The sequence below is a fragment of the Chiloscyllium plagiosum genome, unplaced genomic scaffold (genome assembly GCF_037043375.1).
Source record: "Chiloscyllium plagiosum isolate Xiang-an unplaced genomic scaffold, Cpla_swu_hap1 HiC_scaffold_19, whole genome shotgun sequence".
NCBI lineage: Eukaryota > Metazoa > Chordata > Chondrichthyes > Orectolobiformes > Hemiscylliidae > Chiloscyllium > Chiloscyllium plagiosum.
The window spans coordinates 55,404,063-55,431,604 of record NW_028270157.1 but is presented as its reverse complement, the minus strand read 5'-3'; the positions used below and the strand labels follow the sequence as shown (position 1 = coordinate 55,431,604).

The 27,542-nt window shown below is 40.2% G+C and overlaps 1 protein-coding gene across 3 annotated transcripts in view; it reads right to left on the bottom strand.

The window, feature by feature from the left end:
• LOC122559541 (receptor-type tyrosine-protein phosphatase zeta) overlaps positions 1 to 27,542 on the bottom strand; it is a 265,364-nt gene that overhangs the window by 71,029 nt on the left and 166,793 nt on the right. For all 3 annotated transcript variants that reach the window (XM_043709180.2, XM_043709179.2, XM_087997408.1), the window contains exons 9-11: positions 19,011 to 19,195; positions 18,728 to 18,860; positions 1,718 to 1,764 (exon numbers count right to left, since the gene is read on the bottom strand). In XM_043709180.2, coding sequence (XP_043565115.2) covers positions 1,718 to 1,764; positions 18,728 to 18,860; positions 19,011 to 19,195 — 365 coding nt within the window. The remainder of the gene's footprint in view (positions 1 to 1,717; positions 1,765 to 18,727; positions 18,861 to 19,010; positions 19,196 to 27,542) is intronic.

The window sequence follows — 27,542 nt, the reverse complement described above, 5'->3', positions numbered from 1 at the left end:
ATGGCCACTTACAGTATTTTTTTCAAGGTTTCTGCTAAGGCTACATTGTAAGATTGAAAGAACCAGATGAGAATCGTGCCCATTATTTGTGCATTTGGAATACTGTGTTGTATTTAATGGAGGTGATGGGTGTCTTGGCTGAAGGCTGTCAACCAGGTGAGAGGTCCCCCATGACATTGGCAGGTCTTCCCTGGGATGACAATTGTCTCCAGAAGCAGCTGTTTAGAACAGAAGCACAAGCCGAGAAATGGTGGCAGCTGCCAGTACTACACCCACAATTGGCCATCACTGGATTACGGGCCATAACTGACTGATGGCAGGAAAGGAGGTCGCAGGACATAAGGGAAATGGGTTGGAAGTCAACAATGGTGTAGGTATTACACTTGGCAGGACTAACCCTCCTCCCCCCTCTCAAATGAGTCCAAAAGATAGTCTGCATGGATTTGCTTGCTGTGCTCTTTTCAGGCTGAGCCCATCACCTGCCATGAATATTTGGCATGAGTCACTCCATTAATTGACCATTTGAAGCCATCAATGAGCTTAACCATCATTGACTGAATCACTTTGGAAGTGGGAAAACAATGTCACCCTCACCCACCCTAACCAAAACACTTCTGATTAAATGCCTATCTGGCCACCAAATGTATTATGGTCAAGTGGCAATAAATTCCACCCACATGTGTTTCATATGTTCTCCATTAGAGTGCATTGGTTTAATATTTGCCCCATTATCAGTGGGACTGATTTTCGAACTCCTAACCCCACTTGTTACCCACAGTAGTTTGCATACAAGTTAAACGTCTTTAAGGCAGAGAGTGATAAATTCTTAATCTAGCAAGGAATTAACAGATATGGGGAGAGTACGGGTAAGTGGCATTGAAATGCCCATTAGCCATGATTGAATGGTGGAGTGGACTTGATGGGCAAAATGGCCTTACTTCCACTCCTATGTCTTATGGTCTTAAGTCATTTGTAGTGCACTCCATATGTGCTTGAACTGGCTTTAATCTATCCTGCTCTGTTTGTTGGTTCTAGTCATTTGTTGAGCTCTGACTCACTCCAGCAGCCAGAAGGCCTCCCACTCTAACATGAGGGGCAAGAGTTAGAACTGAAGAAGAGTCATGGTGGACTTACAACTTTAACTCTGTTTCTCTCTCCATCGATGCGTCCAGACCAACTGAGTTTCTCCACTGGTGATACCAGTGAGCATTTTCATTTGGACTGTACTGACACAAATGTTTAAAATCTCAGGCGGTTTAATTATTTTTATTTGGATAATGTTCAAATAATTGATAATAATGGAAAGTAAAGGAAACCTTGAACAACTTAAGTTGGTCATATCATCTTTAATGTCACACTCATTGACGTTGCGTTTTCAGCTTCACATATGGTTTTATTTGTGTCACCAGATTAAAATCTGTCAAAACTCAGTATTAAATCGGGAGAGAAACATTAAACATTGAAAAGTTTAACAAAAAAAAGTGCACATTGCATAGTGCAATGCAGATAGGAGGGAGAGTTAAAAGCAATAACAATATTTCTTAGAACTCTTGATTATTCTTAAATTATTTGTTCTTGTGGTTTAAGATATATGTTGAAGCATTTGAACAAGGTACTAAATGAAAATGCACTCTTATTTACATGTGAATTCAAGCATAAAATAACTCTTTAAAGTGAACAATAGACAGCCAAAACATAACTTATATATTTTCATTACCTTTGGGTCATCAAATGTGTCATTAAAATTGAAAAAGGCACCAAAATCTGCAATATATAACAAAAAAGTGTTAGACTGGAAAAAAAATACAAATATGGAAATGATTGACTTCAGAATGAATTGAATTCTTTGTATAGCACCATATCACCCCATATTTTAAAAAGGTGGGATGAAAAAAAACACAATTACATATTAATGAGCTTATCATTACTAATGGGGGGGAAAGTGCTTGAGTCCATTATAAATCATGTGATAACAGAACACTTGGAAAGTTTAAAGGGATTAGACAAAGTCAGCATAGATTTATGAAAGGAAAATCATGCTTTGGTAATCTACTCGACTTTTTTTTGAGGTTGTATTGTGGGTAAAGGAGATCTTGTACAATTTGATTTCAGGAAGGTTTTGATAAGGTCTCGCATAAGAAGCTAGTGGATAAAAGTAAACCACACAGGACTGGGGCTAATACATAGACATGGATCAAGAGTTGATTGACAAACCAGAAACATAGTGGGAATAAATGAATCTTTTTCTGTGGCAAGTGATAACTAGTAGTCAGGATCAGTGCTTAGGTCTCAGTTATTCACGATATATATAAATGAGAGAATCAAATGTAACATTTCCAAGTTTGCTGATGACACAAAACTAGATGGGATTAAGAGTTGTGAATAGGATGCAAGGAAGCTTCAGGACAAATTGAAAATGTGGGGAAACACATGGCACATGCATTGTAATGTGGATAAATTTGAAATCATACACTTTGGTGTGAGAAAAAGAAAAGCAGAGTATTACTTAAATGTTGATTTTGGGAAATGTGGATGCAAAGGATTTGGCTGTCTTTCCACATGAGTCAATGGAAGGAGACAGGCAGATGCAGCAAGTGATTAGGAAGGTTAATGGTATGTTGGCATTCAATGAAAAAGGATTTGCATTTAGAAGTTGGGGTGGCTCATTGTAGTTTTATAGGGCCTTGGTAATACCACACCTAGATTATTTAATGCAGTTTCCATCTCCCTACCTAAGGCAGATCATAATTGCCATAGAGGGAGTGCAGTGGAGGTTCATCAGGCTGACACTAGGGATGGCAGGGCTGTTGTATGAGGTTAGATTGGTTCAATTGAATCTGTATTTATTAGAGTTTAGAATAATGAGAGGGGATCTAATTGAAACATGTTAAATTCTAATGGGGCTCCACAAACTAGATGTGAAGTGATATATAGCAAGAAAGGTTCTAGATGCAATCCAGACTCTATACTAAAGTAAGTTATTTGTACTAAAATAAGTTACTTTAATCAGAGTATCGGTGGAGGGACCATATTGTTAGGTGAATGCTGAATGGGAGAAATGTGGAAATCAGCCAATTATTCTGCTTTTGACTGCTATCGACTGGAAACTTCATGTATAACGTCAGGTAAAGAACATGAAAGCTTTAAGAATTGCCATTCGATGAAGAAGTTGAAAAGATAGCTGACACCAGAAGTCTGCTTGAAGCCACAATTTCATGGCTGGAGACGTTAAATTGACCAGAAATGTTTGCTGCTCAGGTTGAATCATGCTTAAATATGGAAGGCTCACTAAATACAACAATGCAAAGGAACTGAATGGGCACGTTCTCATGAAATAGCAATTAGACCGAGGAAGCATTCTGATTTCAGTTTATAAGAATCCTCACTGTAACCCTAGAAATCATTGTTGACAATATTAGCAGAAGGTGGTTTATTGATTTTCTTCAAATTTCGTTTGAGAAAAATCAAGCATTGGCATGTGCAGAAAAGGACACAATTTTCTGCAAAAGTTAGAAAAAGCAATCTTTAGCAGCTCATTTTAAAATGGATTAATACCCTCAATAAAAATATTATACAAAAGAAATAAGCCTAATAAGCTTTTGTCACATTGCTTCCCGAACAGTGATTAGTGACTACTCAGCCCTTTGTTTCACAGATAACGAGCTGATTGTTGACATACAAATATTTAGAGAACGAAAACCTGAAATGGCTAGAATATGCAAATTAAGGTTAATGCAAATTAGTTTTAAGTTTTTTTTGAAGAAGTGTTTAATGGTAAAATTGTCTGAGCTAATAAATGGGAAAAAAAGGTATTTGTTGCTAGGCAACAAATGTGAGAAAAACAAGAACATCTTGTATTTATGTAACACCTTTAACATACTAGAATTTCCAAGGTGCTTCATAGAAGCAATACAAAGCAAAATGTGAGAATGTCATAAAAGGAGACATTAGAATATATTACAAAAAGCCTTGGTCAAAATAGATTTTAAGAAGTGTCAGGGTCACACACTGTATCATTGAAGTTATAAAAAAGACACCAAAATTAGCGACATAAAAAAACATGCAACTCCAAAAAAGAAAGGAACTTTTGATTTGATTTGATTTTGATTTCATTTATTATTGTCACATGTATCTAGGTACAGCGAAAAGTTTCATTTTGTGGGCAGTACAGGCAGATTGTATCATACAAAGTGCATTAGGGTAATAGAACAGGGCGAGAAATACAAAGTTATGGTTGCAGATGTGTACAAAGGGCAAGATCAACATTAAATTTAAAACTTGAGAGATCCATTCAGAAGTCTAATAACTGAGAGGAAGAATCTGTTGTTATATATGTTTAAGCTTTTTTATCTTCTGCCCAATGGAAGAGATTGGAAGAGATTATAACCAAGGTGGGAGGGGTCTTTGATTATGTTGGGTGCCTTCCCAAAGCAATGAGAAGTGTAACTGGAGTCAGTGGATGGAAGGTTGCCTTGTGTGATGCACTGGTCTGTGTTCACAACTCTGTAATTTCTTATAATCCTGGGTAGAGCAATTGCCATACCAAGCTGTGATGAATTCAGATAGAATGCTTTCTATGGTGCATCTATAAAATTTGGTGAGAATCTTTACGCACATGCTGAATTTCCTTCGCCTCCTGAGGAAGTAGGGGCATTGCTGTGCCAGATCCAGAAGAGGACAGGCTTTGGGAGGCATTTAGGACTTAGAAAGCCAAAACAACAGTCTGAAATGGCAGAGTCATTAAAACCAGAGATTCTTATGAAACCAGACTTAGAGGAGCACAGATATCATAGAGGATTGTGTTGCTAGTGGCGATTACATCAATAAGGAAGGATGAAACCACAGAAAGATTTGAAAACAAGGATGAGAATCTTAAAATTCTAGTCAGTCAATACCTCACTGGGTGACAATGAATGACATTGAGCGTAGAACTGATGAATGGATAGACAATGGCCCAGTGGTATTGTTGCTAGACTATTAATCTATACAAGCGACTGGGCTTGTATACTCTTGAGTTTCGAAGATTGAGAGGGGATCTGATTGAGACGTATAAGATTATGAAAGGATTGGACACTCTGGCAGTAGGAAACATATTTCCACTGATGGGTGAGTGCCGAACCAGAGGACACAGCTTAAAAATACGGGGTAGACCATTTAGGACAGAGCTCAGGAGAAATTTCTTCACCCAGAGAGTGGTGGCTGTATGGAATGCTCTGTCCCAGAGGGCAGTGGAGGCCCACTCTCTTGATTTATTTAAGAAAGAGTTGGATAGAGCTCTCAAAGATAGTGGAATCAAGGGTTATGGAAATAAGGCAGGAACAGGATACTGATTAGGAATGATCAGCCGTGATTATATTGAATGGCGGTGCAGGCTCGAAGGGCTGAATGGCTTACTCCTACACCTATTGTCTATTGTCTACTGTCTATTGTCTAATCCTGAGATCTAGGTGGTGTTCTGGGACCTGGATTCAAACCCCATTGTAGCAGACGGTGGAATTGAAATTAGAATTAGAATCTCTACAGTGTGGAAAAAGGCCCTTCAGCCCAACAAGTTCACACTGATCCTCTGAAGAGTAACCCATCCAGACCCATTCCCCTACCCTCTATTTCCCCCGACTAATGTACCTAACCTACACATCCCTATGGAAAATTTAGCATGGCCAATTCACCTAACCTTCACATCTTTGGACGGTGGGATGAAACTGGAGCACCTGGAGGAAACCAGTGCAGAGGCAGGGAGAATGTGCAAACTCCACACAGACAATCGCTTGAGGCTGGAATTGAACCCAGGTCCCTGGCACTGTGAGGTAGCAGTGCTAACCACTGAGCCACTATGAATGCAATAGTATTTAGGAAATAAGATTCTCATGATGACCATTGTCAAAAAAAAACACACCTGGTTTACTAATGTTCTTTAAAGAAGGAAATTTGCAATCCTTACTTGGTCTGCACTACATGCAATTCTAGACACCACAGAAATGTGGTTGACTCTTAACTGCCCCTCTGGGCAATTAGGGATAAACAATAAATGCTGGCCTAGCTGGTGACACCCACATCCCATGAATGAGTATAAAAGTAAAAATAAGGCATAGAGAAAAATTTGGGATATACTTGAGAGCATTTTTAATGATCTCAGGTTTATGGAGCATAGGACCAAGGTGAAAAACTCAGCAAAGATTCTATCCACAGCAGATTGTTATACAGATAAATGCATAAGCATGCAAATTAGAAGCAGAAACACGCTAGTCAACCCTTTGAGCCTGCTCAGCTGTATAATATGCTCATGACTGATATCGTTTTCATCTGATTGCAACCTCAAATCTACATTCATCCCTTTGCTTTACCAAGGCTGTAACCGCCTCTGCCTCAATGATAGTAAAGATGAAGATAAAGCAACAGATGAACTGAAAGAGGGTACAGAGAGACAATGTTGCAGAGATAAAAATAGGAGGTCTTAGGTGATGATGTATATGGTCAGAAGCTCCAGTTGGAATCAAATACAGCACTGAGGTTGTAAAGAATCTGACTTAGAAACAAACTTTTGCTGAGGAACTAGCAGCAAGTGAGAAGATACTTGTCAAATGTGGAGGTATTGGTTAGCTGAAATCCACATAAGGGGCTTAAGATGGCATTAGATTGCAATTTGAATATTCCAATAAGATTTTTGCCTGTTTCAGAGAAGTTTGTGGTTTGAGTAAAACCCAAGTCAGATAGGTAGTAGTGGCCAATGAGTAACACTCTTTTTATGTATTAAGTTCCCTTTCTATTATTCCCATTTTTCCCCAAGAGGACATTGTACAAGTGAAACTGTTCCTCATTATGCACTGTAGTGCAGGGCTGTGGACAGGGGGTTATATAAGGGCCCAATAACCATAGCACAGGGCTCTAGGGAACCCACTGAGTCCAGAACAGGGTGAGGGCCCACCAGGAGTTGAACTAAGGCCCATGATCAGATCCAGATAAGATATACGGAAGAGCAATTCTCATTTGAAGTTTGTCAATGATTGCTATCATGAACTAAGTATTCTTTCACTACCATCAGTTTAATTCAATATGGTAACAAATGCATCGTAAACTTTTCAAAAAGGTTAATCTTTGAGATCTATTTTAAAAGACTGAGGATTTTTTTTTAAACGAGGGTTTTCTTTTCTCTCAGAGGGTCATGAGTCTTTGGAGTTCTTTTCCTTAAAAGTGGCAGAAACAGAGTCTTCTAATAATCATTGAGGCAGAGGCGGTTACAGCCTTGGTAAAGCAAAGGGATGAATGTAGATTTGAGGTTGCAATCAGATGAAAACGATATCAGTCATGAGCTTATTATACAGCTGAGCAGGCTCAAAGGGTTGACTAGCATGTTTCTGCTTCTAATTTGCATGCTTATGCATTTATCTGTATAACAATCTGCCGTGGATAGAATCTTTGCTGAGTTTTTCACCTTGGTAACCAAAGATTGTTGAGGGCCCTATTAGTATCATACAGGAGTAGGTTGTTCTCTCAGTAAAACAATATATTTTTAAAACTACAGTATTTGCATCAGATGGATGTGTCTAGCATAAATCTGAATTTTCACCTTCCATTTTCAACATTCTTTGCCTATAGGCAATTTTTGCATAAATTCTATCTTCAAAGCAATTCCTATCATAATGAAAACAATACCACAGTTAAATAGATTGACCAAAACCTTGGGATTTTGAAAGGATACGGGATAAATAGTTTCACTTAAGAAAATTTCCTTCACAGTATTCACTGTTAGCAAAATTAAACTAACTGCACACAGCTCTCTGAAAATGAATGCCTTTTATACTGTTTACAATGCAAACAGCAATGACCATTGTTTGCAAACATTTAAATCAAGATCAAATGCTATCATGTACAAATTTCATCACACAATTGTTCAATTGATAATCAGTATCTTTGTAAAATAATTCTTTTTTTTTGTGTTTTTAAAAATGACTATAAGAAATAACGTAAATGTCAATTTAAGAAAAAAGACCAAATAATCTTACCTTTGCTTTGCCAAGTACAATGCTGTAAAGAAATGGTGATGAGATTCCCAATTTCCTTGTAGTTCAATAACACTGTTTTGTGAAATACTATCTAATTGTAAAACACACTCAGTAGCTTATCAGGCATTTTTTGCAATTGCAAACAAATTCAATTAAAACATAGCTTTGTTTACTACAAACAATAGATATACTGAAATACACACTGATATAATATGGTTCAGCAGCTGCTAATATGAGATACTCATTAGAAGTGACATGTCAATCCAATGGCATAAATTAATTTTTTTGACTTTAATATTTTCCAGTGTGGTGTGAACAATTTTAATACAGCGTTAATCTGTTAAACATTCTGGAGATCCATAATTTATTTTACTACTGACTCCAGTTCTCTTGCATTGATTCTATTAACTGATTTCCTTCCTGGAATGTTCAGCTCATTCCATATGCACATTTCATATCATGGAGCTATGCAGCAACTAGGTTGTCTGGGCCAGGAGGATAACTTGCAGTTTTGTTTAGAAAAACGTGCACTCTCATTCATCTAGTAACTAACTTCTAGCTTTGCTTACCTTTCTCTGAGTCCACACCAAGACTTAACAAGTCAAGCACTGTGAGCTTCCATTGTGAACAGACTTTCATTATCAAACATAGAACAATTGAGCACTAGCCCATCACCATGCTTTGGAGTTCTTCATCCAAACTACAGTGTAATCTTCATAAGTAGCATTTCAACTGGCATATTAAAAAACAGCCTAGGTTATTCTTATAGAGACATATTCAATATACCTACCCTCTCAAATATACACTGGGGTACAAATGAAATTTGACCTGTAGACCCAAAGAGTGCAAATAAGGTTCCTGCTGATTGGCTGTTTCACTCTAGCTCTCCGGCATTTATTTACAGTTGAGTGGGATGAACCCAGCCTCCAGGGACAGATGAGCCTTTTTGTTTCCTTTGACTTTCTTGGCTCCCATCTCTAAGCCAAGTTGGGCAGTCAATAATTAGTTCAGGATTACAGCACACTGTCCTGGCTCAGATATTGCATAATCAGAGTCTGCAAAAGGGAATGGTACTGGATTCCACCTTCCCAATGCCAACTTACGCCATCTTGAAACCAACTCCACACAAAAGAAATTCCTTCCCCCAAGGACGATCACCACTAATCAATCATTGGAGAATTGACATGTTTATGCTTGATCTTGTCAGGATTATTGTGGGATCAAACAGATCTCCTGAGTGGGTGGTGAGTTGTATCACTCACTGAAGTACATGAGAATACTGCAAAATTTTCCAGTTCAGAGCAAAGATACACACAATGTCACATTCAAATAATGGTTCCACCAATTGGAGGCAGAATGATCAATAGGAGGTCTTTGTCTTGGATGTAGAAATCTAGCTAGATGTCTAATTCCAGAGTTTGTGTCACCAAGAATAATCATAAGAAACTTAAGTGTTTATACACCAGAAGTTTGATGAATTTATGCCTTCAGCAATGAGAGGCAGACTTCTACATATGATTCAGCATAGAAAGTACAAGTCTGTTTGAAGTTCTAGGCATCTAAGCCTATTGCCTTCTGTCAGACACACTCATTAGGAACTGCTTAAACCAGATCCTGACATGGGAAATATTATCGACGAAACAAGTATGTCATGGATCTGCCAAGTTGTTACGTATGTCAAGCTTAAATGTAACCTAGAGCCAACCCTCAAATCTGTTTCCAAGTTTGGGAGCTCTAAGCCAAGTCAGTGAATAAAAGTATAAAATATATTAGAAGAGAGCACGCCACCAATTATTTAAAAATACAACTTTTGTTGTACAACTATTAAGTGAAATGGAACAAACATTTTAAGGAAGGTAATCAAACTAAATACGCTTTTCACTATTGCTGGACAATGAACTTTGACTACATCTTGTCATAATGTTGATTTGAATGTACACATAAACACCACATTAAAACACGCAGAAAATAGCAGAATATTTAGCATAATTATTTTTTTTAACAGAGAAGGACAGTCCTAAACAATGGAAAACTCAAAATTACAAGAGAGATGAGGGACACTAACAGAACCTTGTGTTCATCTGGAATGAACAACTTTGAGTCCTTCAGTCATCTACTTAAATAATTTGGTGGACCATAGTCATTCTTTCAGAAGTTGTGTGCTCATTTGTGCTTCTGTGTTTCATTAAATATATAAAGCTGATCTCTTTGACATACAAATTAAAATACAAACCTGCTTATATTTTTGGATAAGTACACACATGTAAGGAGTGAAAATGTGGATAATATTGAATGTATAGAATAAAAGATTAGCAGAATCAAAGACCCAGCATATGCTGAAATTTAAACAAAAGATGAAATAACACAACCAAAATCAATCTTAGAGAATTTCTGTAAGTTTTATTTAAAAAGTAAAATTTTATGTGAATAAGAAGAAAGCTGTCATTCGTAGGTTGAACTCCAATTGAATGATTGCCCCTTTAGTTAGTGATCTGCCTATTTCCACAGAATCTTTGTGAAAATCAATCAAGGAGTTGATCCCAGGATGTTTCTACAGTAACATTCTTGAAATGGATCCTGGTCCTTCATACTGAGCCGTATTGAATGAAGTTGAGTCAAATATTTGACTCAATTTGTATTTTTCTCTTTCTTTCAGGAGGTTAGCTTAAAATGAATCATTTATGCATATAACAGACCGATCTCAGTGTACATTTGAAATATCTGTTACACCAGGTTATCAAAGCAAATAGTTGCTATTCATTTGATTTAGAACATGGAACTGAGTTAACTTAAAAATAGTTTCTATCTAACATGACTTAAGATATAAGTTTCCAAATGCAATAAGATTAACTGGTGAAGCTAAAAATAGTATTAATTCTGAATGAGAATCAATGCAAAGGCAAGAGCATATCTGCTGTCAATTTTCCGAAATAAACTGATGCTAAATGAAGCAGAGAAAGGAAAGTCCAAAGGCTGAGTGAGAATCAATAAATGAAATGAAGCATATCATTCAGTGCACAAGTCACAGACCCTCAGCTGTATATTTGTAGCTTTATTACTTGGTAATCAGAAGAAAGGGCGAAGAACTAAAATATAACAAGCAATTGAACTTTAAATTTTATTTATTGTGCTTTATCGATTGCTACGATAATTACATAAAGTGATACTAACAAAATCAACATTACAAGAATAGAAATATGAACAATGTTAATTGCTTGTCTTAAAATTTATATAGGCTCATCGCTTTGGGCTCAAGTCATAGATGGGACGAAGGGGCATAGTGTACCAAATTTGAAATAAAAATTGAAAGCACTAGAGAAACTCTTGCATTAATTCTTGCAGCACCTATTGACTGAGAAACAGAGTTAATGTTTCAAGTTCAGTATAACTCTTCTTTGCAACTCAAATGATTTATGACAAAAAAGTCATAAGCAATAACTCTTGTCTTAGATTTAGTCTTAGTCTGAGATTTTGTTTTCTTTATTTCAGATTTCTAGATTCTGCACTATTTTGATTTCATTGAAAGAATTTGATTTTGGTGAGTGCATATCATTTATTAGACGAAAGTGAGTACTGCAGATGTTGGAGATTAAAGTTAAAAGTGTGATGCTGGAAAAGCACAGCAAGTCAGGCAGCATCCAAGGAGCAGGAGAATCGACGTTCAGGCATAAGCCCTTCTTCAGGAATTGTCCTGAACAGGAATGAATGATGAAAGGCTTTTGCCCAAAACATTGATTTTCCTGCTCCTCGGTTTAGTTCTCCTCAGTCTCTCCTAGCATTGTAACTCTTAGTTTTATCTAATTATATTTCCAACTACACTTGTTCACAGCTGGCTTCCTTAACTTGTATTCTACTACAACAACCTACACTTATATAGCACAGGAAACATCCCAAGGTGTTTCACAGGAGCATTATAATGCAACCTTAATTCCAAGAATAGAGATATTAGGTCATGTAATGTAAAGCTTGGTTAAAGGGATAGAATTTAAGGAGCTTAATAGATTTTAATCTCAAAAAATGAATAAGATATAGGCAGAAGCATGAGGAGGGCAAACCAAAAGTGCTGCCCAAGCAGCTGAAGGCATAATGATCACTGGTACAGTATTTAAAATTAGAGATTGAGAATTAAGAATTAGAATTAGAAGTTCACAGATTTCTGAGGCTTGCAGTGCTGGAGGGGTTTACAGATTATGCAGGGGCAAGGCTATAGAGGGATTTGAACAAGAGTGTGAGAATCTCAAAGATGAGGCATTGCTTAACTGGGTGAATGGAATTTGGAGTCAGTTAGGACATGGACAGCAGAGGTTTGGATGACCTCAAGTTAATATAGAGGGTAGAACATGGGAGGTAAGGAAGGAGTGTGTTGGGAGAGTTGAGTTTGAAACTAAAAGTATTCTCCTAATTAAGACAGTGATGTCGAGGAATGTTTTCTCTCTCAGCAGTTTGTTAGAGTCTGGAATTCTCTGCCCCAAAGAGCCGTGGAGGCTGAGTCATTAAATGTGCTCCAGGCAGATTTAGGATTAGTGGTGCTGGAAGAGCACAGCAGTTCAGGCAGCATACTGCTGTGCTCTTCCAGCACCACTAATCCAGAATCTGGTTTCTGCAGTCATTGTTTTTACCTCCAGGCAGATTTAGACAGGTTATGGATCAGTAAGGCAGTGAAGAGTTCTTGGGAGGTTTGGTGATGGTGGATAACAGGATGGAAGGGTTTAGGGCTCAGGCTGGTAAGGAAAGTTATTTTAGGTATTCACATTTTGCACTTACCTTTTTCTAGAAAAGCTAAAACCAGTCAGAGAACAAGAAAGAGTCCAAAAAGCTATGTAAAAATAAAATATAATTATGCTTCATCCTTAGATCATCATTTATTGTTGATTGTCAGCTGGTGCAGGTGCAATGGGCTGAATGGTCGTCTGTACTGTAATAATTCTGCATTTCTGAGAGTTAAGTTCACAATCAGAATAGTCACAATCTAACTGAATCGGGATGGGACCATTTGCCACAGCAGATTCGCTGCCGCTGACTAGCCACTGCCCTTTGACCACCGAGGACGCTTAGCCACCGCCCATTGGCCACTGAAGATGATTCGCCACCGCAATTAAGTCAAATATTTTGAATATTGATGGTATATAAAATAGTCGTTATATTGGTTAAGGTAGTGTTTGCGTTGTTTCAATAACAACTTATTTTCGTTACAGAAGAGTTTTTTTTAAGCTTGTATTTTTGGAACAGGAATTTTTAGTATGGAAACACAAATTATTAGTAAATGTGAAAATAAGTTTTACCACGATGGTTTTATATATATTTTTGATAAACTATCCAAGAGTGATTGAAGTATTAAGTTTTGGTGATGGAACAAGAGTGGCACTGTGATAAAAACAATTAATAGACACACACATTCTCCTTCCGCAGCATTTTGTGGATATACCTATTTCAAACAGGTATGCTGTTTTGGAAAATGTAGGGGGTGATGGATTCTCAGGGAAACGTAGCACGAACAGCCAAGTTTCTGGTATTGACACTGGCTCTAATGCAACGAGGGGTACGTTGGCTTCCAAGAGATCAATTGTGTTAGGGATTCTCTAGTGAGAGGTACAGACAGACGTCTCTTTGGCCAGCAGAGAAAAAGCAGAATGGTGTGTTGTTTCCCTGGTGCCAGGATCGAGGATGTCTCAGAGAGGGTGCAGAATGTTCTCACCGGGGAGAGGGGCCAGCAGGAGGTCATTGTCTACATTGAAACTAATGACATTGGAAGGGAAGAGGTTGAGATTCTGAAGGGACATTACAGAGAGTTAGGCAGAAATGTAAAAAGGAGGTCTTCAAAGGTAATAATATCTGGATTTCTCCCAGTGCTACGAGCTAGTGTGGGCAGGAATAGGAGGATAGAGCAGATGAATGTATGGCTGAGGAGCTGGTGTATGGGAGAAGGATTCACATTTTTAGATAATTGGCATCTCTTTTGGGGTAGAAGTGACCTGTAAAGAAGGATGGATTGCACCTAAATTGGAAGGGGACTAATATACTGGCAGGGAAATTTGCTTGGGAGGATTTAAACTAATAAGGTGGGGGGTGGGACCCAGGGAGATAGTGAGGAAAGAGATCAGTCTGAGACAGGTACAACTGAGAACAGAAGTGAGTCAAACAGTCAGAGCAGGCAGGGACAAGGTAGGACTAATAAATTAAACTGCATTTATTTCAATGCAAGGGGCCTAACAGGGAAGGCAGATGAACTCAGGGCATAGTTAGGAACATGGGACTGCGATATCATAGTAATTACGGAAACATGACTCAGGGATGGGCAGGACTGGCAGCTTAATGTTCCAGGATACAAATGCTACAGGAAGGATAGAAAGGGAGGCAAGAGAGGAGAGAGAGTGGCATTTTTGATAAGGGATAGCATTACAGCTGTGCTGAGGGAGGATATTCCCGGAAATACATCGAGGGAAGTTATTTGGGTGGAACTGAGAAATAAAAAAGGGATAATCACATTATTGGGATTGTATTATAGACCCCCCAATAGTCAGAGGGAAATTGAGAAACAAACTTGTAAGGAGATCACAGTTATCTGTAAGAATAATAGGGTAGTTGTGGTAGGGGATTTTAACTTTCCAAACATCAACTGGAACTGCCATAGTGTGAAAGGTTTAGATGGAGAGGAATTTCTTAAGTGTGTACAAGATAATTTTCTGATTCAGTATGTGGATGTACCTACTAGAGAAGGTGCAAAACTTGACCTACTCTTGGGAAATAAGACAGGGCAGGTGACTGAGTTGTCAGTGGGGGAGCACTTTGGGGCCAGCGACCATAATTCTATTCATTTTAAAATAGTGATGGAAAAGGATAGACCAGATCTAAAAGTTGTCGTTCTAAATTGGAGAAAGGCCAATTTTGATGGTATTAGGCAAGAACTTCCGAAAGCTGATTGGAGGTAGATGTTCGCAGGTAAAGGGATGGCTGGAAAATGGGAAGCCTTCAGAAATGAGATAACAAGAATCCAGAGAAAGTATATTCCTGTCGGGGTGAAAGGGAAGACAGGTAGATATAGGGAATGTTAGATGACTAAAGAAATTGAGGGTTTGGTTAAGAAAAAGAAGGAAGCATATGTAAGGTATAGACAGGATAGATCGAGTGAATCCTTAGAAGAGAATAAAGGCAGTAGGAGTATACTTAAGAGGGAAATCAGGAGGGCAAAATGGGGACATGAGATAGCTTTGGCAAATAGAATTAAGGAGAATCCAAAGGGTTTTTACAAATATATTAAGGACAAAAAGGTAACTAGGGAGAGAATAGGGCCCCTCAAAGATCAGCAAGGTGGCCTTTGTGTGGAGCCACAAAAAATGGGGGAGATACTAAATGAATATTTTGCATCAGTATTTACTGTGGAAAAGGATATGGAAGATATAGACTGTGGGAAATAGATGGTGACACCTTGCAAAATGTCCAGATTACAGAGGAGGAAGTGCTGGATGTCTTGAAACGGTTAAAGGTGGACAAATCCACAGGACCTGATCAGGTGTACCCTAGAGCTCTGTGGGAGACTAGAGAAGTGATTGCTGGGCCTCTTGCTGAGATATTTATATCATCGATAGTCACAGCTGATGTGCCGGAAGACTGGAGGTTGGCAAACGTGGTGTCACTTTTAAGAAGGGCGGTAAAGACAAGCCAGGGAACTATAGACCGGTGAGCCTGACCTCGGTGGTGGGCAAGTTGTTGGAGGGAATCCTGAGGGACAGGATGTACATGTATTTGAAAAGTCAAGGACTGATTCGGGATAGTCAACATGGCTTTGTGCATGGGAAATCATGTCTCACAAACTTGATTGAGTATTTGAAGAAGTAACAAGGAAGATTAATGAGGGCAGAGCAGTAGATGTGATCTATATGGACTTCAGTAAGGCGTTCGACAAGGTTCCCCATGGGAGACTGATTAATAAGGTTAGATCTCATAGAATACAGGGAGAACTAGCCAATTGGATACAGAACTGGCTCAAAGGTAGAAGACAGAGGGTGGTGGTGGAGGGTTGTTTTTCAGACTGGAGGCCTGTGACCAGTGGAGTGCCACAAGGTTCAGTGCTGGAACCTCTTACTTTTTGTCATTTACATAAATGATTTGGATGCGAGCATAAGAGGTACAGTTAGCAAGTTTGGAGGTGTTGTGGACAGTGAAGAGTGTTACCTCAGATTACAACAGGATGGTCCAGATGGGCCAATGGGCTGAGAAGTGGCAGATGGAGTTTAATTCAAATAAATGCGAGGTGCTGCATTTTGGGAAAGCAAATCTTAGCTGGACTTATTCACTTAATGGTAAGGTCAGAGGGAGTGTTGCTGAACAAAGAGACCTTGGAGTGCGGGTTCATAGCTCCTTGAAAGTGATGTCGCAGGTAGATAGGATAGTGAAGAAGGTGTTTGGTATGCTTTCCTTTATTGGTCAGAGTATGAGTACAGGAGTTGGGAGGCCATTTTGCAGCTGTACAGGACATTGGTTAGGCCACTGTTGGAATATTGCGTGCAATTCTGGTCTCCTTCCTATCAGAAAGATGTTGTGAAACTTGAAAGGGTTCAGAAAAGATTTACAAAGATGTTGCCAGGGTTGGAGGATTTGAGCTACAGGGAGAAGCTGAACAGGCTGGGGCTGTTTTGACTGGAGCGTCGGAGGCTGAGGGATGACCTTATAGAGGTTTACAAAATTATGAGGCGCATGGATAGGATAAATAAACAAAGTCTTTTCCCTGGGGTCGGGGAGTCCAGAACTAGAGGGCATAGGTTTAGGGTGAGAGGGGAAAGATATAAAAGAGACCTAAGGGGCAACATTTTTACGCAGAGGATGGAATGAGCTGCCAGCGGATGTGGTGGAGGTTGGTACAATTGCAACATTTAAAAGGTATATGAATATATGAATAGGAAGGGTTTGGTGGGAAATGGGCCGGGTGCTGGCAGGTTGGACTAGATTGGGTTGGGATATCTGGTCGGCATGGACTGGTTGGACCAAAGGGTCTGTTTCCATGCTGTACCTCTCTATGACTCTATGACTCTAAGTGTCCAAGTTGTGAAAGTGAAAACATGTTTAAAACGTCGTGCAGAAGAATCGCAGGAAGTACCTAGTGTTCTTATTAACGAATGTGTAGCTTTGGCTTTTGTGCCACTTACTGACCATGATAACTACGTAGAAGCACTCGCAGATTTTTTGCCTCAAGAACTACAACCAATACTAGATTGGCTTGAATTTAATTATATTGGACTCTACAATAGATGTGGCAGTAGCCGAAGGACACCTTTGTTTCCCCATGATATGTGGTCGGTCTATGAGACAACAATAAATGATGAAGATCGCACAAATATTCACGCTGAAGCCGCTCATCGGAGAATTGCTTTTGAACTCAGAGCTCACCACCTAACCACATGGAGATGTATTGGAATGTAAATGAAAGTGCAAATGGGGCATGATTTATATATGGAACACACAAGTAAGGCTAGAAAAAATCGAGACGCAGACGATTGAAAACAAAATTGTTCTTGAATACGGCGAAAGAGATTTATTGGAATATCTTAGAGGAATAGCGCATAACTATCAAATGAACTGAAATTTCATTGTTTAATATTAATGTGAGATTTTACTGCTATTATAAAGATTTTAAAAATATAATTCCTTTTTCTGGTTAAAGTTTGTAACTCATTTTTATATATAAACCAATAAAATGATATTTATTTCACTTTTTTTTATCAATATGTAGTATGTAGTTGTATAAATAAAGGGGACTGAGAAGTATGAAAGAACAGGCAGGAGGGAAAACAATCAGTACATATATATGTTTCTGGTGACGAATAGTCTCCAGAGGTCAAATGACCCCAGTGGAGAAACGCTGGTGGAGAACCAGCAGTGGCTAATCATCGGAGGCAAATCTGCCGTGGTGAATCGTCACCAACCCAACTGAATAGTGGAACAAGCCTCAGATGTCTTCCTCTGCTAATCTTGCTCTTAATTCTTATGAACTGATAAATGGATAGCTGAGGGTTTCAATAGTAGATGCACGAAAGCAAGGTGGGGGAGATAGGCATTTTCAGGAATGTCAATGGAGAGTGGTTGGAAAAATCATATACAAGATGAACATCTCATACTCAACCCTGAACATTTTTGGAAGCATCAAATAGCTAATTACATTTGCTGCAACATTTTGGATGGAAGGTCTTCTGAAAAAAGAAAGCAACTGATTCTTTCTTTGTATATTCTAACTTTAAATCCTGTACAGAGAGCAAACAGAAAGCAATGAGAAACAGAGCAGTTTTGTCTGAAAGGTATTCCGCCCATTACCTATGAGATTGCGAGCACGAATAGAATGAGCTGACATCAATTATATTGTTCATTGCTTTTGAAAAGAAAAAAAATGCCATAAGCAAGGTATACCAGCTACAACAAATTGAGGGAATCCCACCACCATTAAAGAAAATACAACATTCAATTGGCATTTCATATCTAAAGCACTTTGTGAATCTCAGCACAACCCAGATATCTGCATTAGCATCAAGCCAATCTTTCAAATTACAGCAAAACATTTGACAATCAACATTGACTTCAGAAGTCATAATAAGAAAAGGTTAAATTCTTCTCACTCCAGATTGCACTGATTTCAGAGATCCATGGAATTATTTTAAATCTATTTCTGAAGAGCACAGTAGCACAGGGATCTCAAGCAATTGGGTGAAAGAGTGTAGACTAGGTCTCACGCTTACCTGGGTCTTCAAATTCCATCGGCATGTCCACAATCAGTCGGTCACTGTACTTCCCATACAAACCATCTGAGCATATGGCAACCACTTGAACAACATAACTTGTGTTCGGCAATAAATTGTTGAGAATGGCTCCCTGAAACAAGAGAGGTAAAATACTGAGTTGGAATGATAGGATTTGAGGATTATGTTTTAGCTTCATTTCACAATGACGCTCTTTTCATTGACCATTGATCAGACACTATGAAAGTTATTGCAATGTTTGACATTCTGAGTTATACTTTACCATGTCCTGATCCCCATCTGTCAGGAACTGGTGTCTGGTCTGGTCTTCTCCATCCAACTGCTGATGGAACACTGCATATCTCTCAAGGACAGCACTATAAACCACTCTTGGTCTTTGCCAGAGAACAAGCAAAGAGGTGTTATTCCTTGGGTCGGCTTGGAGACTTTCAGGTTCTGAACTGCAAACTTGGAAAACATGGTACAGAGTTACATTGAATATATTGGACTAAATGTAGATCAGCCAAAGATTGATGTGTAATCATCAAGCTGAGCCTGGTAATTGCTTGCATACTGTCAAAACACAGCACCTAGGATTTAATGTCTTCCCAAAATGTTAAATCATAGTCATAAAGTCAATGTTTTATGGTTTGAAAGTGGCCCTTGACCCATTCATCACTCATCATGCATCCATCTACTCTAGTTCCATTTTCCAGCACTTTATATGTCAAATGTTCTTCTTAAATGTTGTGATGATTCCCGCCTCTGCACCTTTTCAGGCTTTTGCCTGAAACGTCGATTTTTCCTGCTCTTTGGATGCTGCCTGACCTGCTGTGCTTTTCCAGCACCACTCTAATCTAGAGTCTGATCTCCAGCATCTGCAGTCCTCACTTTTGCCTCGTTGATTTTAACCTTTTCAGGCAGTAAGTTCCAGATGCTCACCACATTTTGACTGAAAAAATTATTTTAAATTCTCTCTAAACTCCCTGCCCTCCCTTAAATCCGTGCCTCCTGTTATGAACCCTTCTACAAAGGGAAAGTTTTTTTTTCTAATCTATGCCCTCATTACTTTGAAAACCTGAAACAGGTGTCCCCTTTAGTGTTCTCTGCTCTAAACCTCAGAGCATCTAGCTTTTTTGCATAACAAAAACACTCCAGACCAAGTAAAATCCTGATGAATCTTCTCTGCACCCTCGCTAAAACCATGAACACCTCCTACCTGTCAATACTAATTTGCTCAGGTTTTTCACAGTTCCCCTCCCTCATTTCTATACCTATATTGTCCTCCTCTTTGTGAATACACATGCAAAGCAATCATTTAATTCCTCACCTATGGCTTCTGACTCTACACACAGTTCGTCACTTTGACTAGATTAGATTCGCTACAGTTTGGAAACAGGCCCTTCGGCCCAACAAGTCCATACCGAAGAGTTACCGACCAAACCCATTCCTCTACCCTATATTTACCCCAAACACCATGGGCAATTTAGCATGGCTGATTCACCTGACCTACACATCTTTTGAATTGTGGGAGGAAATTGGAGCACCCAGAAGAAACCCACGCAGACACAGGGAGAATGTGCAAACTCCACACAGACAGTCACCCAAGGCTTGGATCAAACCTGGGTCCCTGGCACTGTGAGGCAGCAGAGCTAACCACTGAGCCACCATGCTGCCCTTTGGTGCTTAATGGGTCCTACTTTTTCCCTTGTTATCCTCTTGCCCATAATACAATTAGAAAATGCCTTTAGAGTTTCCTTTATTTTACCCAATAGTGTTTTTTCATTTCCCCCTTTTCAGCTATAAGAAGGATATTATTACATTGGAGAGGGTTCAGAAAAGATTTACAAAGATGTCGCCAAGACTGGAGTGTTCGGTTGTAAGGAGAGGCTGGGACTTCTTTCACTGGTGCATGGGAAGTTGAATGGTGACCTTATGGAGATTTATAAAATCATGAGGAGGATAAATAAGGTGATTAGCAAAGGTCTTTTCCCTGGGGTAGGGGAGTTCAAAGCTAGAGGGGATATTTGTAAGGTGAGAAGAAATTGATTTAAAAGAGATCTGAAGGGCAACTTTATTTACACAGAAGGTGGTTCACATGTTGAATAAACTGCCAGAGGAAGTGATTGATGCAGACACAGTTGCGACATTTAAAAGACATTTGCACAGGTACATGAACAGGGAAGGTTTAGAGGGATATGGGCCAAATACATGCAAATGGGACTCGATTAATTTGGGAAACTTGGTCAGTATGGACGAGTTGGACTGAAGGGTCTGTTTCTGTGACTCTATGATTTTCCTAAATTTTTTTTGTAAGTAACCCCTTTGATTTCTACATGACTGTAGGGGCTCCCTCTGAGTTGAGCCCCTCAGTACCTATTAAACATCCCTTTTATCCTAATCTAATTCTGTATATTCCTTGACATTCAGGGTTTTCTGGACTTGTTGCTCTATACTTGCACCATTTCCTTTTTGAAAGACTGCTCCAAATGTGGATATTCCTACAGATAAGTGCTTCCAGATTAGTTTGGATAAGTTCTCTCTTATCATATTAAAATCAGACCCACTCCTCCCCTCCCCTGCCCCCGCCACAATCAGAAGCTATATTTCCAGTCTTGCTTTGTCCTTTTTCATGGCTTCCTTAGATCCTATAGAGTCATGTTCACTGTCGCTGAAGTGCATCCCCACTGACAGTTTGACCACTTGCCTGGCTTTGTTCTTTCGAACCAGGTTCAGCATCACCCCCTTTCTTGGAGATCATAAAAAGCTCTCCTAGATATATTTTAAGAATTTCCATTGAAATCTTTCACAACATTATCCCAGTTAATATTGGGGAGGTTGAAATTCCACTACTATTCTTACCCGATTATTTTTACACTTCTCTGAGATTTGCCTACATTCTACCTCTCCCCAACTGGTTGAGGGTCTTTAGTACAACCCTAACAATGTCACTGACATTTTTTTGGTTTTACATCCTTCCAAATGACCTAATTCGAGGAATCATTTGAGATATCATTCCTCTTCACTGCAGTTATTGATTCCTTGATCAATGCTGTGATACCACCTCCTCCTCTCCTTGCATTGCCTGAATATTGAGCAGCTAGTCCGGCCCATCTCTTAAAGATGTCTATATAATGGCAATGATATCTTATCTTTCAACCCATCTGCTTACTCACAAGATTTCTTTGGAGTAAAACGAATGCTATCCAACCTTGCCATGTGGCCTTATGCCTTAACTTGGCTATATTTGCTCTGCCTTTCAGACTGACTTGTTTCGTTTCTTTTATATTTGTCTGGGTGTTACTCCCAGTTGTATCTTCACCCCATACTCCATCCCCCTGCCAAATTAGTTCAAATTCCCACAACCGTTTTAGCAAACCAATCCCCCCTCTGCACTCCCGCCCATCCCTTCCCAAAAAAGGATGTGATCCTGTTTTGGTTCAGGTATAATCCAAACTTGTACAAATCCTAACTTCACCAGAATCTAAAACCTGCCTTCCTGTACTAACTCATTGACTATGAACTCATCTGTTCTTTCTGCCTTTTTTTGATACTCAGCAGCATGTGGCACCAGGAATAACTCAGCAATTACAAAAAGCAGGTAATCCTGCTTTTCAATCTGCTACCTAGCTCCCTAAGTTCTTGTTGCAGAAATTCATTCCTCTTTTTAGCCTTGTTGTTGACACCAATGTGAACCATGACCTCTGACTGTGCCACCCTTTTCAAAGCTCTGCAGCTAATCCGTGATATCCTTGAGTGAAAGTGAAGACTGCAGATGCTGGAGATCAGAGTTTAGATCAGAGTGGTGCTGGAAAAGCACAGCAGGTCAGGCAGCATCCGAGGAGCAGGAAGATCAACGTTTTGGGCAAAAGCCCTTCATCAGGAATGAGGCAGGGAACCTCCAGGGTTGAGAGATAAATGGGAGGTGGGGTGGGGCTGGGGAGAAGGTAGCTAAGAGTACAATAGGTGGATGGAGGTGGGGATGGAGGTGATAGGTAGGAGAAGAGGGTGGAGCGGGTGGATGGGAAGGAAGATTGGCAGGTAGGATAGGTCATGAGGACGATGCTGAGCTGGAAGGTTGGAACTGGGGTAAGGTAGGGGGGAGGGGAAATGAGGAAACTGGTGAAGTCCACATTGATGCCCTGGGGTTGAAGTGTTCCGAGGTGGAAGATGAGGTGTTCTTCCTCCAGATGTTGGGTGGTGATGGAGTGGAGGAAGGTCAGGGACCTGCATGTCCTCGGCAGAGTGGGAGGGGGAGTTGAAATGTTTGGCCACGGGGCGGTGGGGTTGATTGGTGCGGGTGTCCCAGAGATGTTCCCTAAATCACTCTGCGAGAAAGTGTCCAGTCTCCCCAATGTAGAGGAGATTGCATCGGGAGCAACAGATACAATTACTGATATTGGTGGGTGTGCAGATGAAACTTTGATGAATGTGGAAGGCTCCTCTGGGGCCTTGGATGGAAGTGAGGTAGGAGGTTGTGGGGTTGGGGGGGGTGTGGTGTTGGGGGGACATTGGGGGGCACAGGTATTGCAATTCCTGCGGTGGCGGGCAAAAGTGACAGGAGGGGAGGTGGGTTGTTGGGGGACATGGACCTGACCAGGTAGTCACGGAGGGAACGGTCTTTGCGGTCTTGATATCCTTGCTCCTGGCCTCAGACAGGCAGCACACCATCCTGGAGTTACATCTATGGCAGTAGAAACATCTGCTGGTAACTCTTGCTATTAGGTCTCTGCCCACTAATCCTCTCTCTCTTTCGCTTCCCCCACCTTGTTCTCCTGGACTTTGGCTACACTCTCCCAGAGGAACTGTCATTTAAAATCACAGAAAACCTTTCTTGAGTGAGATGTTCTCCAGAGGTTTCCTGACAACCTGCCTGCCTTGTATTCTGACTGGTGGCCTCCCACTCCTTTGCTGATGGCTATTCCTTGAACTGTGGGGTGACCAGTTCTATAAACATGATATTCCTATCACTCCACCTTGCAACTGCATATAGTAGCAATGCCAGCCAACACTTAAACTTCAAAATCCAGTTCTCAAACTGCTCCAACCACTCCTACAGATGTAGCCAGACTGCCAGGAGCATTTAAGACTTCTCAACACAAGGGACCGAGCTCCCCTGCCATATCTTAAACTAAATTACTCTTAACCTAAACTTAAGCCATGTAGAAAATTTATCTAAGTTTCTTCTCCGGTTAACTGTAAACCGTAGCTTAGTAGAAAATCGAAAATTATTTCCCTTACTGGCAAATCCTGCTCTCCTGCGTCTGTGAATGCTTTCTTTCCCAGTGCTCATTCAGAAATTTATGTCTTTCAACATTACTGAGGTTGAAAAACAATCCCAAACAGTTTTTGTTCAAAAGCTGATCAACTCACAACTTCCCTGTCGTGCTACTGCCACAATATTTGAAACTCAGCCAAGCATCTCAGGACAGTGCTCCCTCACACACCTGACTCTGCTTGTCCCCACTGGAGATAATGGATTTAAAACACTAGCTTTAATCAGAATGCTAAGTTGCAGGAGTGTAATCCTAGGTTTTAAGCAAAATCATCCCTTAAAATTTAAAATGCTCACCCAACGTTCCCTCTGAGCTGCTCAGCCATGTGCCACTCATGTCAATGTGTCAACGTATACTCCACTGCTTCCAATGCACAGACCATGAGTGCAATGGCATGGAAAACTAGAGCAAATGTTGCTCTTATCTCTTCGGCCACCAAAGCCACAGTGTTATCGCTGTTTGGCAGAGCTGACTCTCTGCCTCAGGATCCTCTGAGGCAGGCACGGTAGATTCATTTAAGATGAATCTGGACAGATGCATGAGTAGGTGGAGAGCAGAGGCATACAGATGCTTAGGAATTGGGAGATATGTTTAGACAGTAGATTTGGATCGGCTCAGGCTTGGAGGGCCGAAGGGCCTGTTCCCGGGCTGTAAATTTTCATTGTTCTTTGTTTTGTTCTACAACACAACTGCTCACAGTAAATTTGAGCAACATTTCGGGTTGAGCTTCATGTCTATGTCAGTGGCCCCGTTCAGTAGCTGGGAAGCTGGTGTGGCCATTTCAGGGGAGCTCAATGAAGCTAACTTTCTGTTTGCCGCCTGTGGTCAGGATTCCCTGGGCTGTCTCCACCAGGATCCCATTTCCGAGTAGTACCGACCAATCAGAGGGCCAGCAGCTCTTCAGCCACAGCAATGCCACCCGGAGTGATGGGCACTCCTGGAACTGCAGCCTCAAACGCAGAACATCACTGGAGGGACACAGGAGAATGAGTGGCAGGAGTTTCTCCACCTTCCATGTCTGTGATTCACTGGGGGAGTCGGGAAAGAGATGGGCTCGCCACTTTGTGTCTTCCCAATTGATTATTTGTACTGTTCCCTCCTTACTCCAGAGTGACAATAATTACATTGCAGCTTTACTGACATTTATCTATTTCTTAACACAAGGGGGCGCTTGAAGGCTTAAGAACATTTTTTTCATTTTAAATTACATTCAATATATTTTCATGAAAAAAGGTTATACATGGGCTAAAGTTTGTGCATTAGGGTGAACCTAGGGGTGGATGGGAAAGTTCAGACCGAATGAGGCAGACATGGGCAGAACTGAGCACCAGGGACCCAGGTTTAGTTTCAGCCTCGGACGACTACCTGCATTCAGTTTGCATATTTTCCCCATGTCTGCATGGATTTCATTCAGGTACTCCGGTTTTCTCCCACAGTACAAAGATGTGCAGGTCATGTGGATTGGCAATGTTAAATTACCCATATTGTCCAGGGATGAGTAGGTTAGGTGGATTAGCCAAGGGAAATGCAGGGTTGCAGGGATAGGACAGGGGTGAGTCTGGGTGAGGTGATCTTCACAGAGTCAGTGTTGACTTGTTGGGTCAAATGGCATGTTTCCATATCTTAGGGGTTTTATGAAAACTGGGAGGGAGTATTAAGCTGTAGAAAGATTAGGAATGGAATGAAGCCAAAGTAGATGACAGTGATTGACAAAGAAAAAGGTATCACAGATTATTAGAGCTTAGAATAGAATATTAAAAAATTGTTGGAAGGAAAAACCAGTAAAGAAGGGCCAAGTCTAACCAATTCTGAGTTGAAGGAAACTATTCTCTTCTCTCTCATTTAATACTAGAGATCCATTCTGCCATCCTCGATTATGTTATAATCAGGTTAACTGCACTTTGGTATAACTTAAACCCCGTTTTCATATTTTTAAGTGAATTTATCCTTACTCTAGTCTCAGAATATTGCACTGCAATTTAATAATTTCTGTATTTTTCGGATGCCAAAAATACCATCCTTCAAGATTCTGTGTTTGCAATTCATATTTATTAGGCATGAACAAGCCAGGTGCAACTTGCTTTTTATTTGAACTTCACGTTGTGTATACGTCAATATTCCTGAATACTGAGGTATTACATAGTACTGATCATAACATCCCCCGACGCATGTGACATTCCCACAGATACTCAGTTCGAAAACACCATTAAACTGTTCAAATGAATTGACCTTACAATATGAGCAAGACCAGCTCATTGAGATGCAAGTGTGTGTAGTGTGTCAGGTCAGTATCTTTACACAGAACAACTGAGATCATACCATCAGCCCTGTGTACCAATGTACTTTATGCTGTATTGTGGTATCTCATCTCTTAGTGCCTATAGTGATTGAATAAAATTGTCTACCACAACTCTCTCCCTTCTGAATCTGAAGCATTTGAAATCATAACCCATTCCAAGGAGTTTTTTACTCAATTATTTTTTCAGAGGATGTGGATGTTGCATTCCTAATTGCCCCTGAGAAGCTAGTGATGAACTGTCTTCTTGAATTATTGCAGTCCTTAGGGTGAAAGTGCACCCACAGTGCTGTTAGAGAGGGAGTTCCAGGACTTTGACCAAGTGACAGTAAATGAATAGTGACAGTCAGGATGGCGTGTGGCTCAGAAGTGAATTTGCAGGTGGTGGGGTTCCCATGGACCTGTTAGTCTTGTCCTTCTAGATAGCAGATGCCATGAAGGTGCTGAAGGAACCTTGATAAGTTACTGCAATACTTCTTCTAAATGGGATGCACTGCTTGATAATACATCAGTGGGGAAGATAGTGAAGGTTGAAAATGGTGAATGGGGTGTCAATCAAGCAGGATTCTATGTTCTTAATGAGTATGTTGCTGGAGTTGCACCCATCCAGGCAATTGGGGAGTCTTCCATCACACTCCTGAACTGCATCGGGTAGATGGTGGACAAGCTTGGGGAAGCAAGGAGGTGATTTGCTCACCAAAGGATTCCCAGCCTCTGATCTGCTTTTGTAGACCTAGTATTTATATACTGGTCCAGTTCAGTTCTCGGTCAATGGTCATCTTCAGAATGTTGAAAGTATGGGATTAAGTTGTGATTATGCCATTGACATCAATGAGAAATGTTACAATTTTGTTGTTGGCGCTAGTCATTGTCTGGTATTTCTGTGGCATGTATGGTACTTACCACTTATCAGCCCAGGACTGGATGTTGTCCAGGGCTTGCTGCATGTGGACCTGGACTGACTTAGTGTTTGAGTAGTCATGAATGATACAGAGCACATGGGCAAAAAAATCTGTGCTGTTACTCCAGTAGATAAGAGACACTACATAGTTGCAATTTCTTCCTTTCCTTTCAATCAAGTTGAAAGCCGTTAACTGCTGCACAAGATTTATTGAGCCTATAGTGCAGTTAAAATTATAGTTCATGCCTGATGGTCAACAATTTTGTTTCAAACAAGCTGCAGTTTCATTACCGATTCCCACATGACAACCTTTAAAGTGTTTTGGATTACCTGAAGTCATGG